Source organism: Schistocerca gregaria, chromosome 4 (genome assembly GCF_023897955.1).
Source record: "Schistocerca gregaria isolate iqSchGreg1 chromosome 4, iqSchGreg1.2, whole genome shotgun sequence".
NCBI classification, from domain to species: Eukaryota; Metazoa; Arthropoda; class Insecta; order Orthoptera; family Acrididae; genus Schistocerca; species Schistocerca gregaria.
The window spans coordinates 218,590,901-218,604,374 of record NC_064923.1 but is presented as its reverse complement, the minus strand read 5'-3'; the positions used below and the strand labels follow the sequence as shown (position 1 = coordinate 218,604,374).

The following is a 13,474-nucleotide window of genomic DNA, read 5'->3' as shown; positions in this document are numbered from 1 at the left end:
CAGTGTGGTTTCAGTTGCCTGAGACTGCAGTGGTGTGTGTGTGTGTGTGTGTGTGTGTGTGTGTGTGTGTGTGTGTGTGTGTTTGGCCTTAATGGCCAAAAGCTATATTTGTGACAAGTCTTTTTGTTGTACCTATCTGCAGCTCGGCATCTCTGCTATATAATGAGCAGCAACTTTCCTTTTCATAATATTGTCATGTGTCTGATATTTTCAGTAGTTTCAAACTTTTAAATTTTCATAGTTTTATATTTCATTCTTATATCTATTCTTAATCCTTATCTTTTATTCTTGTGTTTATTCTTCAGAAAGATTTAGTGCTTTAACTTCAGTGATCACAATTTCGAATGTTTCTAAATTAATAACACCTGAGCTTTCACAAAGGCAGGTATTCTTGTGTTTATTCTTCAGAAAGATTTAGTGCTTTAACTTCAGTGCAATCTTAGAAACATTCGAAATTGTGAACACCAGAGCTTTGCACAAAGGCAGGCTTGCCACAGCGACATTTATTTGAATGAATCTCACTCTGAGAGAGCCAGCCGGTGTGGCCAAGCGGTTCTAGGCTTTTCAGTGATCTGCGCGACTGCTACGGTCGCAGGTTCGAATCATACCTCGGGCATGGATGTGTGTGTGTGTGTGTGTGTGTGTGTGTGTGTGTGTGTGTGTGTGTGTGTGTGTGATGTCCTTAGGTTTGTTGGGTTTAAGTAGTTGTAAGTTCTAGGGGACTGATGACCTCGGATGTTAAGTTCCATAGTGCTCAGAGCCATTTCCCTCTGGAAGAGAAAAAGAATTGTTAACATTGCTGAAGATTTTATATGCAGGCAATAATTTCAAGATAAAACATGCGTAATCGATCGAGTTTCCAAAAACTGGTGCTTGCAATTGATTATGAATCAAGATACACCACAGGAATTTCACCAAAGCAATTTCAAATAATTTTTCCACTCATTTATTGTTTTTCTTTTCTTTTTAGTTTATTCAGTAGACATAAGATTAGTAGACAAATAAAGACATTATTATTTTAATTAATACATTTTATAACATCTGTGTAGCCCGAATCTCGTGGTCGTGCTGTAGCGTTCTCGCTTCACACGCCCGGGTTCGATTCCCGGCGGGGTCAGGGATTTTCTCTGCCTCGTGATGGCTGGGCGTTGTGTGATGTCTTTAGGTTAGTTAGGTTTAAGTAGTTCTAAGTTCTAGGGGACTGATGACCATAGATGTTAAGTCCCATAGTGCTCAGAGCCATCTCAACATCTGTGTAGTAATCTTCTATGGGCATGGGTAGTTAAATGGAGAAAGTCACATTTCGAACAAGGGCCCCGGAATTGTGAAGCTGTGATACTAGCTTTTGTGCCACCATTTTAGTTAGACTGTTTACTCCCTAAAAGGCACATACTTTTCCTAGAAAACTTTGACTTTAACAATAACTTTCATTTTGACTTCTGCCTAATACGTTGATCACAAAGCTGGCCTAATAGAAGACAATGCTGTTGTTTTAGTCAATGATCACGGCCTGAGGCTGAGCAGTCCCATGCTCAGTCGTAGGTAGAAGACCCACTGCGGCAACACGGAAAAACATTTGTCGACATGGCTAGGCTGGTGGGATCTTCTCTTGCAATTGCATTGCGAGGTACCAACCTTGATTTGGCACCTCACTCTTTGGAAGACACCATGCTTCAGATATGGCAGTTGAATATATAGTGTGTGTATCTTCCAGTCTTCTTCTCATTTATTTGTTATATTCACATTTGTCAAGGATATCACTTTTCAGTGATTTCCGGAAGAAATTGAAGTGGGTTCCGCTGGGAGCTTCGAAAAAGCCTTTGTAACTTTGTTTTAGGTCATGAACTTCTTTTCTCCTGGTGAACCCTTGCTTCATGAAATCTCAGAGTTCTTGTGTGTTTGTTGGTAGGGTTTTCACTTTCAACTGAATTTGGCAAATTGCTTCAGGTGTTGGAAAGACCACTAAGCTACCTTTTGGGTGTGCCATGAAAGTAATATAGTGCAGGGATATACTTGGAACTGTGCTGAGGTCCGCTAGTCTGTTTAGATGCAGATTATTTTCAAGATTTTTATGCATGTCTTCTAGCTTGTATTGCAATCTCTGAAGCTGGTATGATGCCCTTTGAGAGCAATTTCAGTTACGTGACAGATTGCAGATTAGTGGGCATAACAGCTTTCAGTGAGTGCACTATATTAGTGGTTATCACAATAGATAAGGCTTGTGGGAGGATGAGAGTCTCTGTAGGGAGAGCACCATCTATTTCTCTATGCCTTCCATCCTTTTAATTTGTGTTGGTACTGATTTCGTCATGTTATTTTGTTTTCACAGAGTAGAGTTATCGCTTGAAAAGCCTATGATTTACAACTTCACCTATCACATCATTAGAATTCTGCCTGACTAGTCTATTTCGGCAGTGCCTGTTATGTATATCGCACAAGCATCATCTGCCTTGGGGTAGCATATGTTTTGTTCGTAATGACAATATTATGAAAAGGATCCTTTTAAAGAATATTGTTGATATTCCAACCAGGACTTTCCATTGTTTGATTTTGTTCATAATGGATGTAGATGAATAATAAAAGGGCATCATAATTGGGCACACTTTAAAAGTGTACTATAACACATTCTGCTGACCATTAACATAATATTTTTTCCCCTTGGTCATCCATGCCTTCATTATTCCTCATCCTGGTATGATCCTGTTGGCTTTCCTGCCACACTTAAGATGGTTTCTTCTTTTTGTGCCCATGATTACCCATTCTTTCATTGTGTGTTGTTTCCAGAGTCAGGCACTGATCTGCAAGAGGGTTACTGGGCATAGTCGATTTTTGCGATTTCTCTTTGCAATAGCACATTCATTTCCATGGCTTGAACATACATAACATTTGTTGTAGTGTTGAGGCAGTCTCTAAGTGGTTGGCTTCACCATAGTGTTCACAAACTTGCTTCTCTGCTTTGAAAAAGATTAGACATTTTCACATGCCTGAGTGAGTCCTTGACTGTAGCCAATGTACAACCTATTCATTGATAGTAAGAGCTTCCCTAAGTCGTGGCTGAAATCTACCACCTGATGCACAAACATGTTTGCCCTGGGTACTGTCTTAAATTTTAACTTCATTTCACTGTCTGAGTCCTGTCTTTGCGTGTGTTCCTCCATATTTTGCCAATATATTGAGTCCAAAAGGTGTTTCTTCACATGCGATAGTGGATACATTGTGTATGACCATAAGTGGGTGCCTCTTTTTTGGAGGTTTACATGTTAGTGCCTCTAAATTTTTGGTTTTATCAGTTGTTTTCACACAGCCTTCACTAGAATCTGCTTTTGCTATTACCACATTGTTTGTGATGTGAATGATTTTAATTTTCATGTGGTCTGCTCAGGGATTTATCATGTTTGTAAAGTGTATTGTGGTTACACTGGCACCATGCTCATCTTTTGAGTTAATAAAAGTGTGCTTGAGAGTTAACATAAATGGTAGCCAAAGAAACATGTACAGGAGATCCTGTCGCTCAGTGGATTGTCATTTTACATACTGTGAGAAGAAGAGTGAACAATAAACTACAGCTATTTGACAGTAGCATACCTCCTTTCAGCCATCAAGTCCTCACTCATATTGTAATAGGGCACAGTATGGTTGTGCATAGATTCTCACTCCAGCAAAGAGTATACAGTGTGGTGCAGGAGTGATAAACAAGAAATAGATCAGGGGAATGCTGCATTCGAAGGGAAGGGAGGGAGACACAACAATGAAAAAGGGTTGGAATATGGAAACAGTCCTTACCCAGGTGCAAACAGTGATAGTGATGTATTGGGTATGTTTGCTTGTTGATATAGTTCAGGAATGGTGTGGCATTTGGCTTCGAGAGAGGAAGAGACCACTGAGCAGACAGTGTGGAGGAAAATTCATTAATTTATCGGCCTATAAATCTGACTAAAGTGAGAGGGCTGAAGGATAGGCATGAGGAGTAGGAAGCTTACAGAAAAAGTGGAGTAGTAGGCAAAACAGGAACACTGGTACATATTCAGGTAGAATGGAGACTCCCAGAGAGTGTCACTGAGGAAATTGGAGATCCGAAAAATATGTTGGCAGGCGAGGTCCCACCCATGCAATGTATAAAACCTGGTGTTGCAAGGAGGGGAGGTGGGGATGGAGAGGGATGCCCTGTCACTGGGTGAGCCCGGTGGTCAACTATTCTCTCGGCTGCAGTTTGGTTGTAGATTTTCATACAGGTGGACTATTGGTTAGGAATATGCTGAGACAAAAGGTGGTGCAGTAGAGGCATTGGACATGACTGAATAGCAATTCGATTCTACACAGAGTATGCGAAAGAACTTGCCCCCCTTCTAACAGCCGTGTACCGCAAGTCTCTAGAGGAACGGAAGGTTCCAAATGATTGGAAAAGAGCACAGGTAGTCCCAGTCTTCAAGAAGGGTCGTTGAGCAGATGTGCAAAACTATAGACCTATATCTCTGACGTTGATCTGTTGTAGAATTTTAGAACAAGTTTTTTTGCTCGAGTATCATGTCGTTTTTGGAAACCCAGAAACTACTCTGTAGGAATCAACATGGATTCCGGAAACAGCGATCGTGTGAGACCCAACTCGCTTTATTTGTTCATGAGACCCAGAAAATATTAGATACAGGCTCTCAGGTAGATGCTATTTTCCTAGACTTCCAGAAGGCGTTCAATACAGTTCCGCACTGTTGTCTGATAAACAAAGTAAGAGCCTACGGAATATCAGACTAGCTGTGTGGCTGGATTGAAGAGTTTCTAGCAAACAGAACACAGCATGTTGTTATCCATGGACAGACGTCTACAGACGTTAAAGTAACCTCTGGCGTGCCACAGGGGAGTGTTATGGGGCCATTGCTTTTCACAACATATATAAATGACCTAGTAGATAGTGTCGGAAATTCCCTGCGGCTTTTCGCGGATGATGCTGTAGTATACAGAGAAGTTGCAGCATTAGAAAATTGTAGCGAAATGGAGGAAGATCTGCAGCAGATAGGCACTTGGTGTAGTGAGTTGCAACTGATCCTTAACATAGACAAATGTAATGTATTGCGAATACATAGAAAGAAGGATCCTTTATTGTATGATTATATGATAGCGGAACAAACATTGGTAGCAGTTACTTCTGTAAAATATCTGGGAGTATGCGTGCGGAACGATTTGCGATGGAATGATCATATAAAATTAATTGTTGGTAAGGCGGGTACCAGGTTGAGATTCATTGGGAGAGTCCTTAGAAAATGTAGTCCATCAACAAAGGAGATGGCTTACAAAACACTCGTTCGACCTATACTTGAGTATTGCTAATCAGTGTGGGATCCGTACCAGATCGGGTTGACAGAGGAGATAGAGAAGATCCAAAGAAGAGTGGCGCGTTTTGTCACATGGTTATTTGGTAACCGTGATAGCGTTACGGAAATGTTTAGCAAACTCAGGTGCAGACTCTGCAAGAGAGACGCTCTGCATCGCGGTGTAGCTTGCTCGCCAGGTTTCGAGAGGGTCCGTTTCTGGATGAGGTATCGAATTTACTGCTTCCCCCCTACTTATACCTCCCAAGGAGATCATGAACGTAAAATTAGAGAGATTCGAGCGCGCACGGAGGCTTTCAGACAGTTGTTCTTCCCGCGAACCATACGCGACTGGAACAGAAAAGGGAGGTAATGACAGTGGCACGTAAAGTGCCCTCCACCACACACCGTTGGGTGGCTTGCGGAGTATAAATGTAAATGTAGATGTAGATGTAGACTGCTGCCGCAGGTTGCCTTTGCTATCATTGACCATATAGTTTTACTCCTAATGCTAAGTTTAGTTTATTATTTGTTGTTTAAAGTAAAATTAGTGAAACATTAGTACCAATGGAAGGCAGTAAGCAACATAGTCTGCCTTATGAGCAAAGAACGCAAAACACATACGGGGTAAGGCAGCTAAGACAGGCCACCCGAAATATGCCCAGAATGACTAATTAAATACGGTGTGGTTTTTTCCAAGTTATAGCAGGCGATATGGTGAATGTCTTGACATTCACAAGTAATTTTTGTCATATATGGTCACCGGATTAAGACACTGATATTTTATTGAATTAATGGCACTATATATTTTTTTCTGTGGCATTTGAAAGAAGCATCTAAGAGATCTTAAACAACATACCATGCATGGGGCTTGGTCAAATAGTGTAAAGATAACGGCCTCACAAACCACTGTTCTTCTGTCAGGGGAAGACGTTCCATAAACTGCCTTATTATACCAAATGTAAGCAAACACATAGCTTAGGTATGGTTTGTTTATCTATTATCACAGCTGTGATCTCAAGAGTTCAACATGTTAACCTTGAGCATTACTGCACACTGTAAAGTTATTCTGGAGAAAAAACATTGCAAGTTGAATTTCACCTGAAATTAATGGCAGCACAGATGACCTGTGGATTCGTTGATGTTTCCTAACATACCTATTATTTTCACCACAGGTAGAAGGATAAAAATGTTAAGTTTGGTGAGTGCACAGACCATTTAGCATTCCATGAATAGCAGTGACAGTGGTCTCCAGATGTTAAGAAGGTCTGTCATTTACATGTGTGGAATGAGAGGGAAATCTGTTGTGTTGGTACCACACTGATTTCCCCATGTCCAGTAGGATGTCTTCCAATAACTGCAGCAGCAGTGTATGTTAGGACCATGTATTTAGATTCCCATCAGTAAAATTGGGACTGTTGATGCTCTCCTGAAAAACATGCACCAAACATAGGTAGATCAAGAGCATTGTTTTTATCTGCTGCTTGAAGTCAGCATGGATTTTCAGCTCACGATTAGTGCATATTGTGAATATTGAGTTGCATATATTTTGTGAAAGGTGCTTCTTCCTCAAACAACATTAACATTGATATGTTGCATCACTTTACACTTTTGGTATGAGGGCTGTTCAACAAAGAATGATCATAATTTTATTATGGTCATAATTTCTTGCGATAAACTTTAATCTTATGATATTCTGTTAGTTTAGTGTGTAACAAACACACTGTAGTAGTTTCATATGTTCATATATGTTCAGTATCGCCTACCGCTGCAATTGAGGTAACAGGCAAGGAACAATATGCGTCTTTGAAATTCTGCTTGAGTATCAACAGATATTCATCTGAGGCTATGCAATGTTACAGAATGCCTATGGAGAGTTTGTTCTTTCCTACAGCACAGCTCAAAGGTGGTTTAGAATGTTTAAAGATTGGAGACAATCAATTTCAAAGGAAGGTGGACCCAATACTCCAGTTACTGCTCTTGTGGAAGAAACATGAACACTGCTGTTGTCCTTGTTGGCGAGGATTGATGAATTATGTTAAGATCACTTTCTGAAATACTGAACATTTCATTGGTTGCCACCTACACACTGGTGACAGAAAAATTACACATGACACATGTTTGTGCAAGATGGGTTCCAAGATTTCTGATTCCCGAACAAAAGGACATTCGCTTGCAGGTCTGCATGCGGTTAAAATTGATGTTAGAGGAAGATTGGTAGTTTCTTTCAAATGTAATCACACTGATGAAACTTGGCTACATCATTTTGATTCTGAGAGCAAAGAGCAAAGTGCAATGTGGAAATTTCCTTCATCACCAGCCCCCCAAAAAGCAAAAGTGGTTGCTTCTGCTGGGAAAGTTATGGTCATCTCATTCTTTGATATTGATGGAATGGTTTATCAACATGTTGTACCTGCACACACATCAATAACTGGACAATACTACAGGGATGTCCTGAAAACGTTGCAAGGCCATATCAGGCGCAAAAGACCAAATTTCCGTGAAGCAGGCTGGAAGCTGCACCATGATAATGTGCGGCCGCATATTGCCAATGTTGTTGCCATCTTGCAAAAATCAATGAAGTACATCCCTCAACTTCATTATAGACAAGTGCATCACATTTGTGGGAGACTACTTTAAGGAGGACCATCAAAATTATGAGGATGAGTTAATAGTAAGTTGTAAAAAAAATCATTCTTTATTGAACACCACTGCACATTGTGCCTAGTTGCCAATATCCCTGTACTTGCCCCATGTGCAAATAGAGGCATACATGTATGTGCATGCATCTGTCTCAGCATGTGCATATAAGTGATGCCATTCACACCTAGAGAGAAGTTCACAAACACTACTCCAGTGATCAAACTACAGCTGCAGGTTAAATTTGCATGTGTGGCTGGACAATGGGCAGTTGTTTTGTTTACCAGAAACAGTCAGGTGTGCTGGCAATGAGCCCCATTGAGGATGCAGCATTAATATGGGCTTTGGCCACCTACTATTACTTACAAGGCTTACTGGAGGGACAAAACCCTTTGTATATTCTTAACATGTAACGAATACCTCAAGATAATATAACTATGCATATTTTATTGATCTTGCAAAATGTACTATTGTAATGGTTAATTATAAATACGAGAAAAAATTATATTTAGAAAAAAGTAACAATCGTGATATCAATATGCTTACCGAGTCCTTCAGTTTATATTACGAATACAAAGTTTTGCTGGACATGGGGATTTTGTAAACAGAAGCATTGGAAAGAGTATCAAATGTCTGGGTATTTTGTTGTTGCTCCGATGAATTCAGTTTGCTGACTAAGCCAGAGGTGTTAGGTGCTAAAATTTGTTTTTGAATCAGAGAGAGGATAAGTTTCTGCTATAGATAAAAGAAGCACAGGACATTAAATGTTGTTTTCACTTCCATTTGCAAATAAAAAACTTACTTTATTGATGTGCATTTCTGCTTGAGACTTTGAGTAAATCTTTTTTTTTTCTGGAATATGTTCTTCACAGTAAGGCGATCATCTTTCATGAAACTTTGATTCCTTGAGCACAGTAGGGTAAGGGCCACATCATTTGCAGAGTTGCAAGTCACCAGTTACTCTGAGATATCATAGACAGCCCTGATAAACTGTAACAATGTGTTTCATCATATATTTTTCAAGAGTAAACCTGGAACTATTGTTATCAAATATATGGGGTTCCATTTCCTTACTTGTCTCCCTCTTCTGTGTCAGACCATTGATAGTTGAGGAAAATGCGAAATACAGACACATTAAATCAGTGATGATAAGGTTGGATCTGATGTTTCAAATTCTTGCTATCGAGAACAGTTACCCAAGTTTGAAGTTCCAGTGAAAGATATCTGCTGCATAGAAATCTAACATCATCCCAGTGCATCTTATGTGTACAGAAAGTTGAACAGATGTGAATCCACCTTTAAGATTCAGGTCAACTCTGCTATAACTATGGTACATTTTAAATGATAAAAATATCAAATGCAATATTCACTTGCAGGCCCAGAATATGTTAATGATTGCTGAGATCCTTCTCAGTTAGTCTCATATTCCAAAAAGTTGCAACAAATGAATATAGCAACAAACAAATTCTGTGAGAGATGGGATCTGAATCTAACAATACTTTTCTGAAATTCATTTTAACCTGTCAAGAGTTAGGCAAACATCCCAATATTTCTTGCCATTGTTTTCATCATGCCAAAATATTTATCAGCTCTATAATTGTTGGAGTTGAATAGCTCAAATTTTCTTTTGTCCTTTTAGAATAAGTGTCCTTTTTGCAATGTGTAACTTGCTGAAGTTGTACGTAAAATTATAAACATGGTATATTTTTATAATCAGTACTGCGCACATTGTAATATCATTGGCTACTGGGAAGGATTCCAGATATTTCATATTATTCTCTAGTAATTTTTTGTACTGTGAAGAATACATTCATATTAGCTTGTGAGTCAAGGGTACACTTCACAACTTAATTGTTCTTTATTTTCAATACTCTTGAAACTTACATTAATAAGACCTATCCTTTTTTTTAGGCAAAACAAGCCAAGATGATGTGTGCTATGTCGTTGCTAAATATGACTATGCAGCTCAAGGAGCACAGGAACTGGATCTTAGAAAGAATGAACGCTATCTGCTGTTGGATGATTCGAAACACTGGTGGAGAGTTCAGAATGCTCGAAACCAAGCGGGATATGTGCCAAGCAATTATGTCAAGAAGGAAAAACCATCACTGTTTGACAGGTATGCTTTGAATAATATTGTTTTTACAGTGTTCTTCTCCATCATACTTTAAATGTCCTTTGGCATTTTTAAATAGATTGTATAGCACTGAGGAAGTCACTTGCCAGAACATATTGCATACCTTAATATTCAGAACTTCAACTGTTCTCACATTCAGTGCTAGAAAAATTTCTCTGAAATCTGTTTAGAGAAGTTGTGTTTCTGAGAACACTTACGTGAAACATAATCAAATTTTTATCTTCTCTCTCTCTCTCTCTCTCTCTCTCTCTCTCTCTCTCTCTCTCTAGTCTGTTTTTCCTAAATGCTCTAACTTGTATCACTTTTATTTACTGTAAACTTTGTCCGTATAAATGCCACTATTGAACACTACTTCTACCAATGTACTGCTGACTCCAAATTGACTACCTTATTCCTTGTACACCTAACTATATCCTCATGTCCTGTCCTGTCCTGTCCTGTCCTATCCTATCTAGAGCCAGGCCATCTGTGGAAGCAATTAAATCTTTTACCAGCTGTGCTGTAACTTAGGCACAGCTTTGGCATAACCATCAACCAGTTATTCTCCTGCATAAATAGCCACTGCCAAACTGTGGGCAAGAGCAGAATTTGTCACTCTGTCTTGCTTAACTTCAATGGCTGCTTCACAACTGGTGCAACCTTTATTATATGCATCCTTTCCCACACCATCTCCAAGTACCAGTTTCACTGAACTGGATTGGTGGGAATTGTCCTTACAGTACATCCTTGGACCCTGCAAGCCAGGTGGGCAGAGTATGCTCTAATTCCTATTCCACACTCACCTCACTCCACCTCTTGTCATCATACTGCCCCCTCACCCACTTCACTCATTCTACGCCTTCAACCACTAACAACAATCTTTGTCTTTTATTTTACCTGCCCCCTTCTAATCTACTCTTGTTTATGCCAGCTAAGCTACATCATCAGTACAATGTAGGTCAGTAAAATGAAGCTAAACAGGTGCACACAATTTTTTTTCTTTTCCTATGCCACCTGTATTAATTAGGTTTGAAGAACATTGTTCAAAAGTTTATCTAAATTTTCAGTCTCAGTTATGTGCCTATCAACCTCTCAATTCCTTCTTGCCTTTACCGTCATTAATTTTCATTGTTAAATGTTGATTTGTTTGGTGTGAACTTTGAGTTAAACAAAAAACAACTCTAAAAGCTAGTTTATAGTTTTGTGTTCCTCATTTCTGAAAATGTTATCTCAGCTTATGATTTTGAGTATCAATCCTAATAACTGGACAATGCTATTAACAGATTTATTCTTGAAGAACCTTATGGTTAATTCCTTCCACATTGTGTGAGCTGTATTTTGTAATAAATCGGAGCTCTTTTGTGTTTCTGTCATTATTGAGATGAAAATTGTGCACATTATTAGTTTTTCTAGTGGTTCCTTTGCTAATACTGTATTTAGCACCCTTGTAAATACAGATACTGACCTGTGAACTTAAAATGGGAACATCTTTTAGAAAGGAAATATACAGTGTTTCTACAAAAGTTCTTCTTATATCCTTGCTACTATCCCATTGCAGTATTAGTATATAATGTTTACTCTACTCTGATGCCAATAAGTCATTATTTTCCCGATGATCAATCTACTGTTGGGTGTAGCAGTTTATCAGGCAAGAATTAAATTTAACTTTGCCGTTACCCCTCCCTGTTGAAGAAACCATTAGGCCTGAAAGCTAGGCAGTGTGTTACTTGTACTTGTTTCTAATGGCAGTTCTATACATTTTGCCTTCCAAATGTAAGTACTCGCCAACAATTCTGTCTCATAATTTATTAAGAATTAAGTTTACTCTATTGTAGGATCATTATACTATGAACTCCTTGTGTTTTTTGTGTATTTTTTATCTCCCCCCCCCAATTAATTTATTCACAATGCTAGATCACAAATGTGTTATATCATGTATTAACAAAAATAATCAGTTTTTGAAAACATAATGTAATTGTATGGATAAAAAACCTACTTTCCAAACGGCGGCAGGAGAACACACATATAAAAGACTTTACATATGCAAGCTTTTGGAGCTAGTGGCTCCTTCTTCTGGCAGAAGGGTTGAAGGTGAAGGAACTAGGGTAAAGGAAAAGGACCGGTGAGGTTTAGGAAAAGGGATGACATTCAGAAAAGTCAGCCAGAACCCTAGGGCAGGGGAGACTTACGGGATGTATGAGTCTTTCCTTCTCGTCCTGTCTGGTAAGTCTCTCCTGGTCCAGGATTGTGGATGACTTTTCTGAACTCTACCCCTTTTCCACCTTTTCTTAAATCTCACAAGTCCTTTTCCTTCAGCTCTATACCTGCCCTTTCAAACATTCTGCCAGGAGCCACTGGCTCCAAAAGCTTGCATACGTAGTAACTCCTGCCAATTCTTATATCATTTCCAGAAAGAACTAATTTTGCCCCCTGATTTAAATAAAATAGTAAACCTTTAACATGGAATGAGAGCAAAGGTGATCTGATTTCTCCATTTGAGTAGTGTGTGTGTGTGTGTGTGTGTGTGTGTGTGTGTGTGTGTGTGTGTGTGTGTGTGCTCACCCTGCTTCTTAAAGAGGAACTAAACCAAGAGTGTGCTGAATCATGTACTCTGTGAAAAATGAAAATACTTCCATGGAATATTATGCAAATAATTTAGGAGTAAAAATAAGAACATACCGAACAGTAGAGGTGTTGAGTCAAGTAATTCCTAGCTTTCAGTTTATTCTTTTTTGAGCTGGAGCATACTCATGGGGGCACCACCCAAAACCTACTCTGTAAACAGATTTCCTGTGCCATGTCCTCATCCCCTTCACCCACTCCTCCCACCATCCCCAAGAATCAGGTTCAAAGAAGCATCCCCCTCATCACCCTGGACTAGAACAACTAAACAATATCCTTCGCCAGGGCTTTCATTGTCTCTCATCATGCCCTGAAATGAGGGACATCCAGCCCAAGATCCTTCCCACTCCTAAAGTGATGTTCCATTGCCCATTTTAGTACGGTATGTGTACATGCTTTGGACTGTCACAGAAAATCAATTTTGTAGTGACAAAAGTACTTTCCCAATACACTAAATTTTCTAAATTATGGTTATAGGAAATGTACAAATTGTTGACCTCCAGCATCAATACATTTCTGAATAAAAATTAAATTTTCCATAGCTTACACCAAAGTGTGCAATGACATTTTTGCACATGCTGAATGAATTTTATTCTAGAATAACTCTAGGCTATGCAGCTTATAGTGGTGCACTACTTCTTTTACTGTGTCCCATTAGAAGAAATAGGTCTAGAGAGTGCACAGGAAACTTCATTGGTTCCACATGTTGTGTCACTGCCATTATATGTATTGTCTTCCCTTACCCTCCATTCTGGTAAGTCTCCCCTAACTTGGTGTTCTGGGTGACTTTTCT

At 39.2% G+C, this 13,474-nt stretch overlaps 1 protein-coding gene across 5 annotated transcripts in view; it reads left to right on the top strand.

Moving 5' to 3' along the window:
* The window catches only part of LOC126267099 (cytoplasmic protein NCK1), a 68,791-nt gene that overhangs the window by 47,704 nt on the left and 7,613 nt on the right, over nt 1–13,474 (top strand). For all 5 annotated transcript variants that reach the window (XM_049971984.1, XM_049971981.1, XM_049971982.1 and 2 more), the window contains one exon: nt 9,855–10,062. In XM_049971984.1, the coding sequence (XP_049827941.1) occupies nt 9,855–10,062 (208 nt within the window). The remainder of the gene's footprint in view (nt 1–9,854; nt 10,063–13,474) is intronic.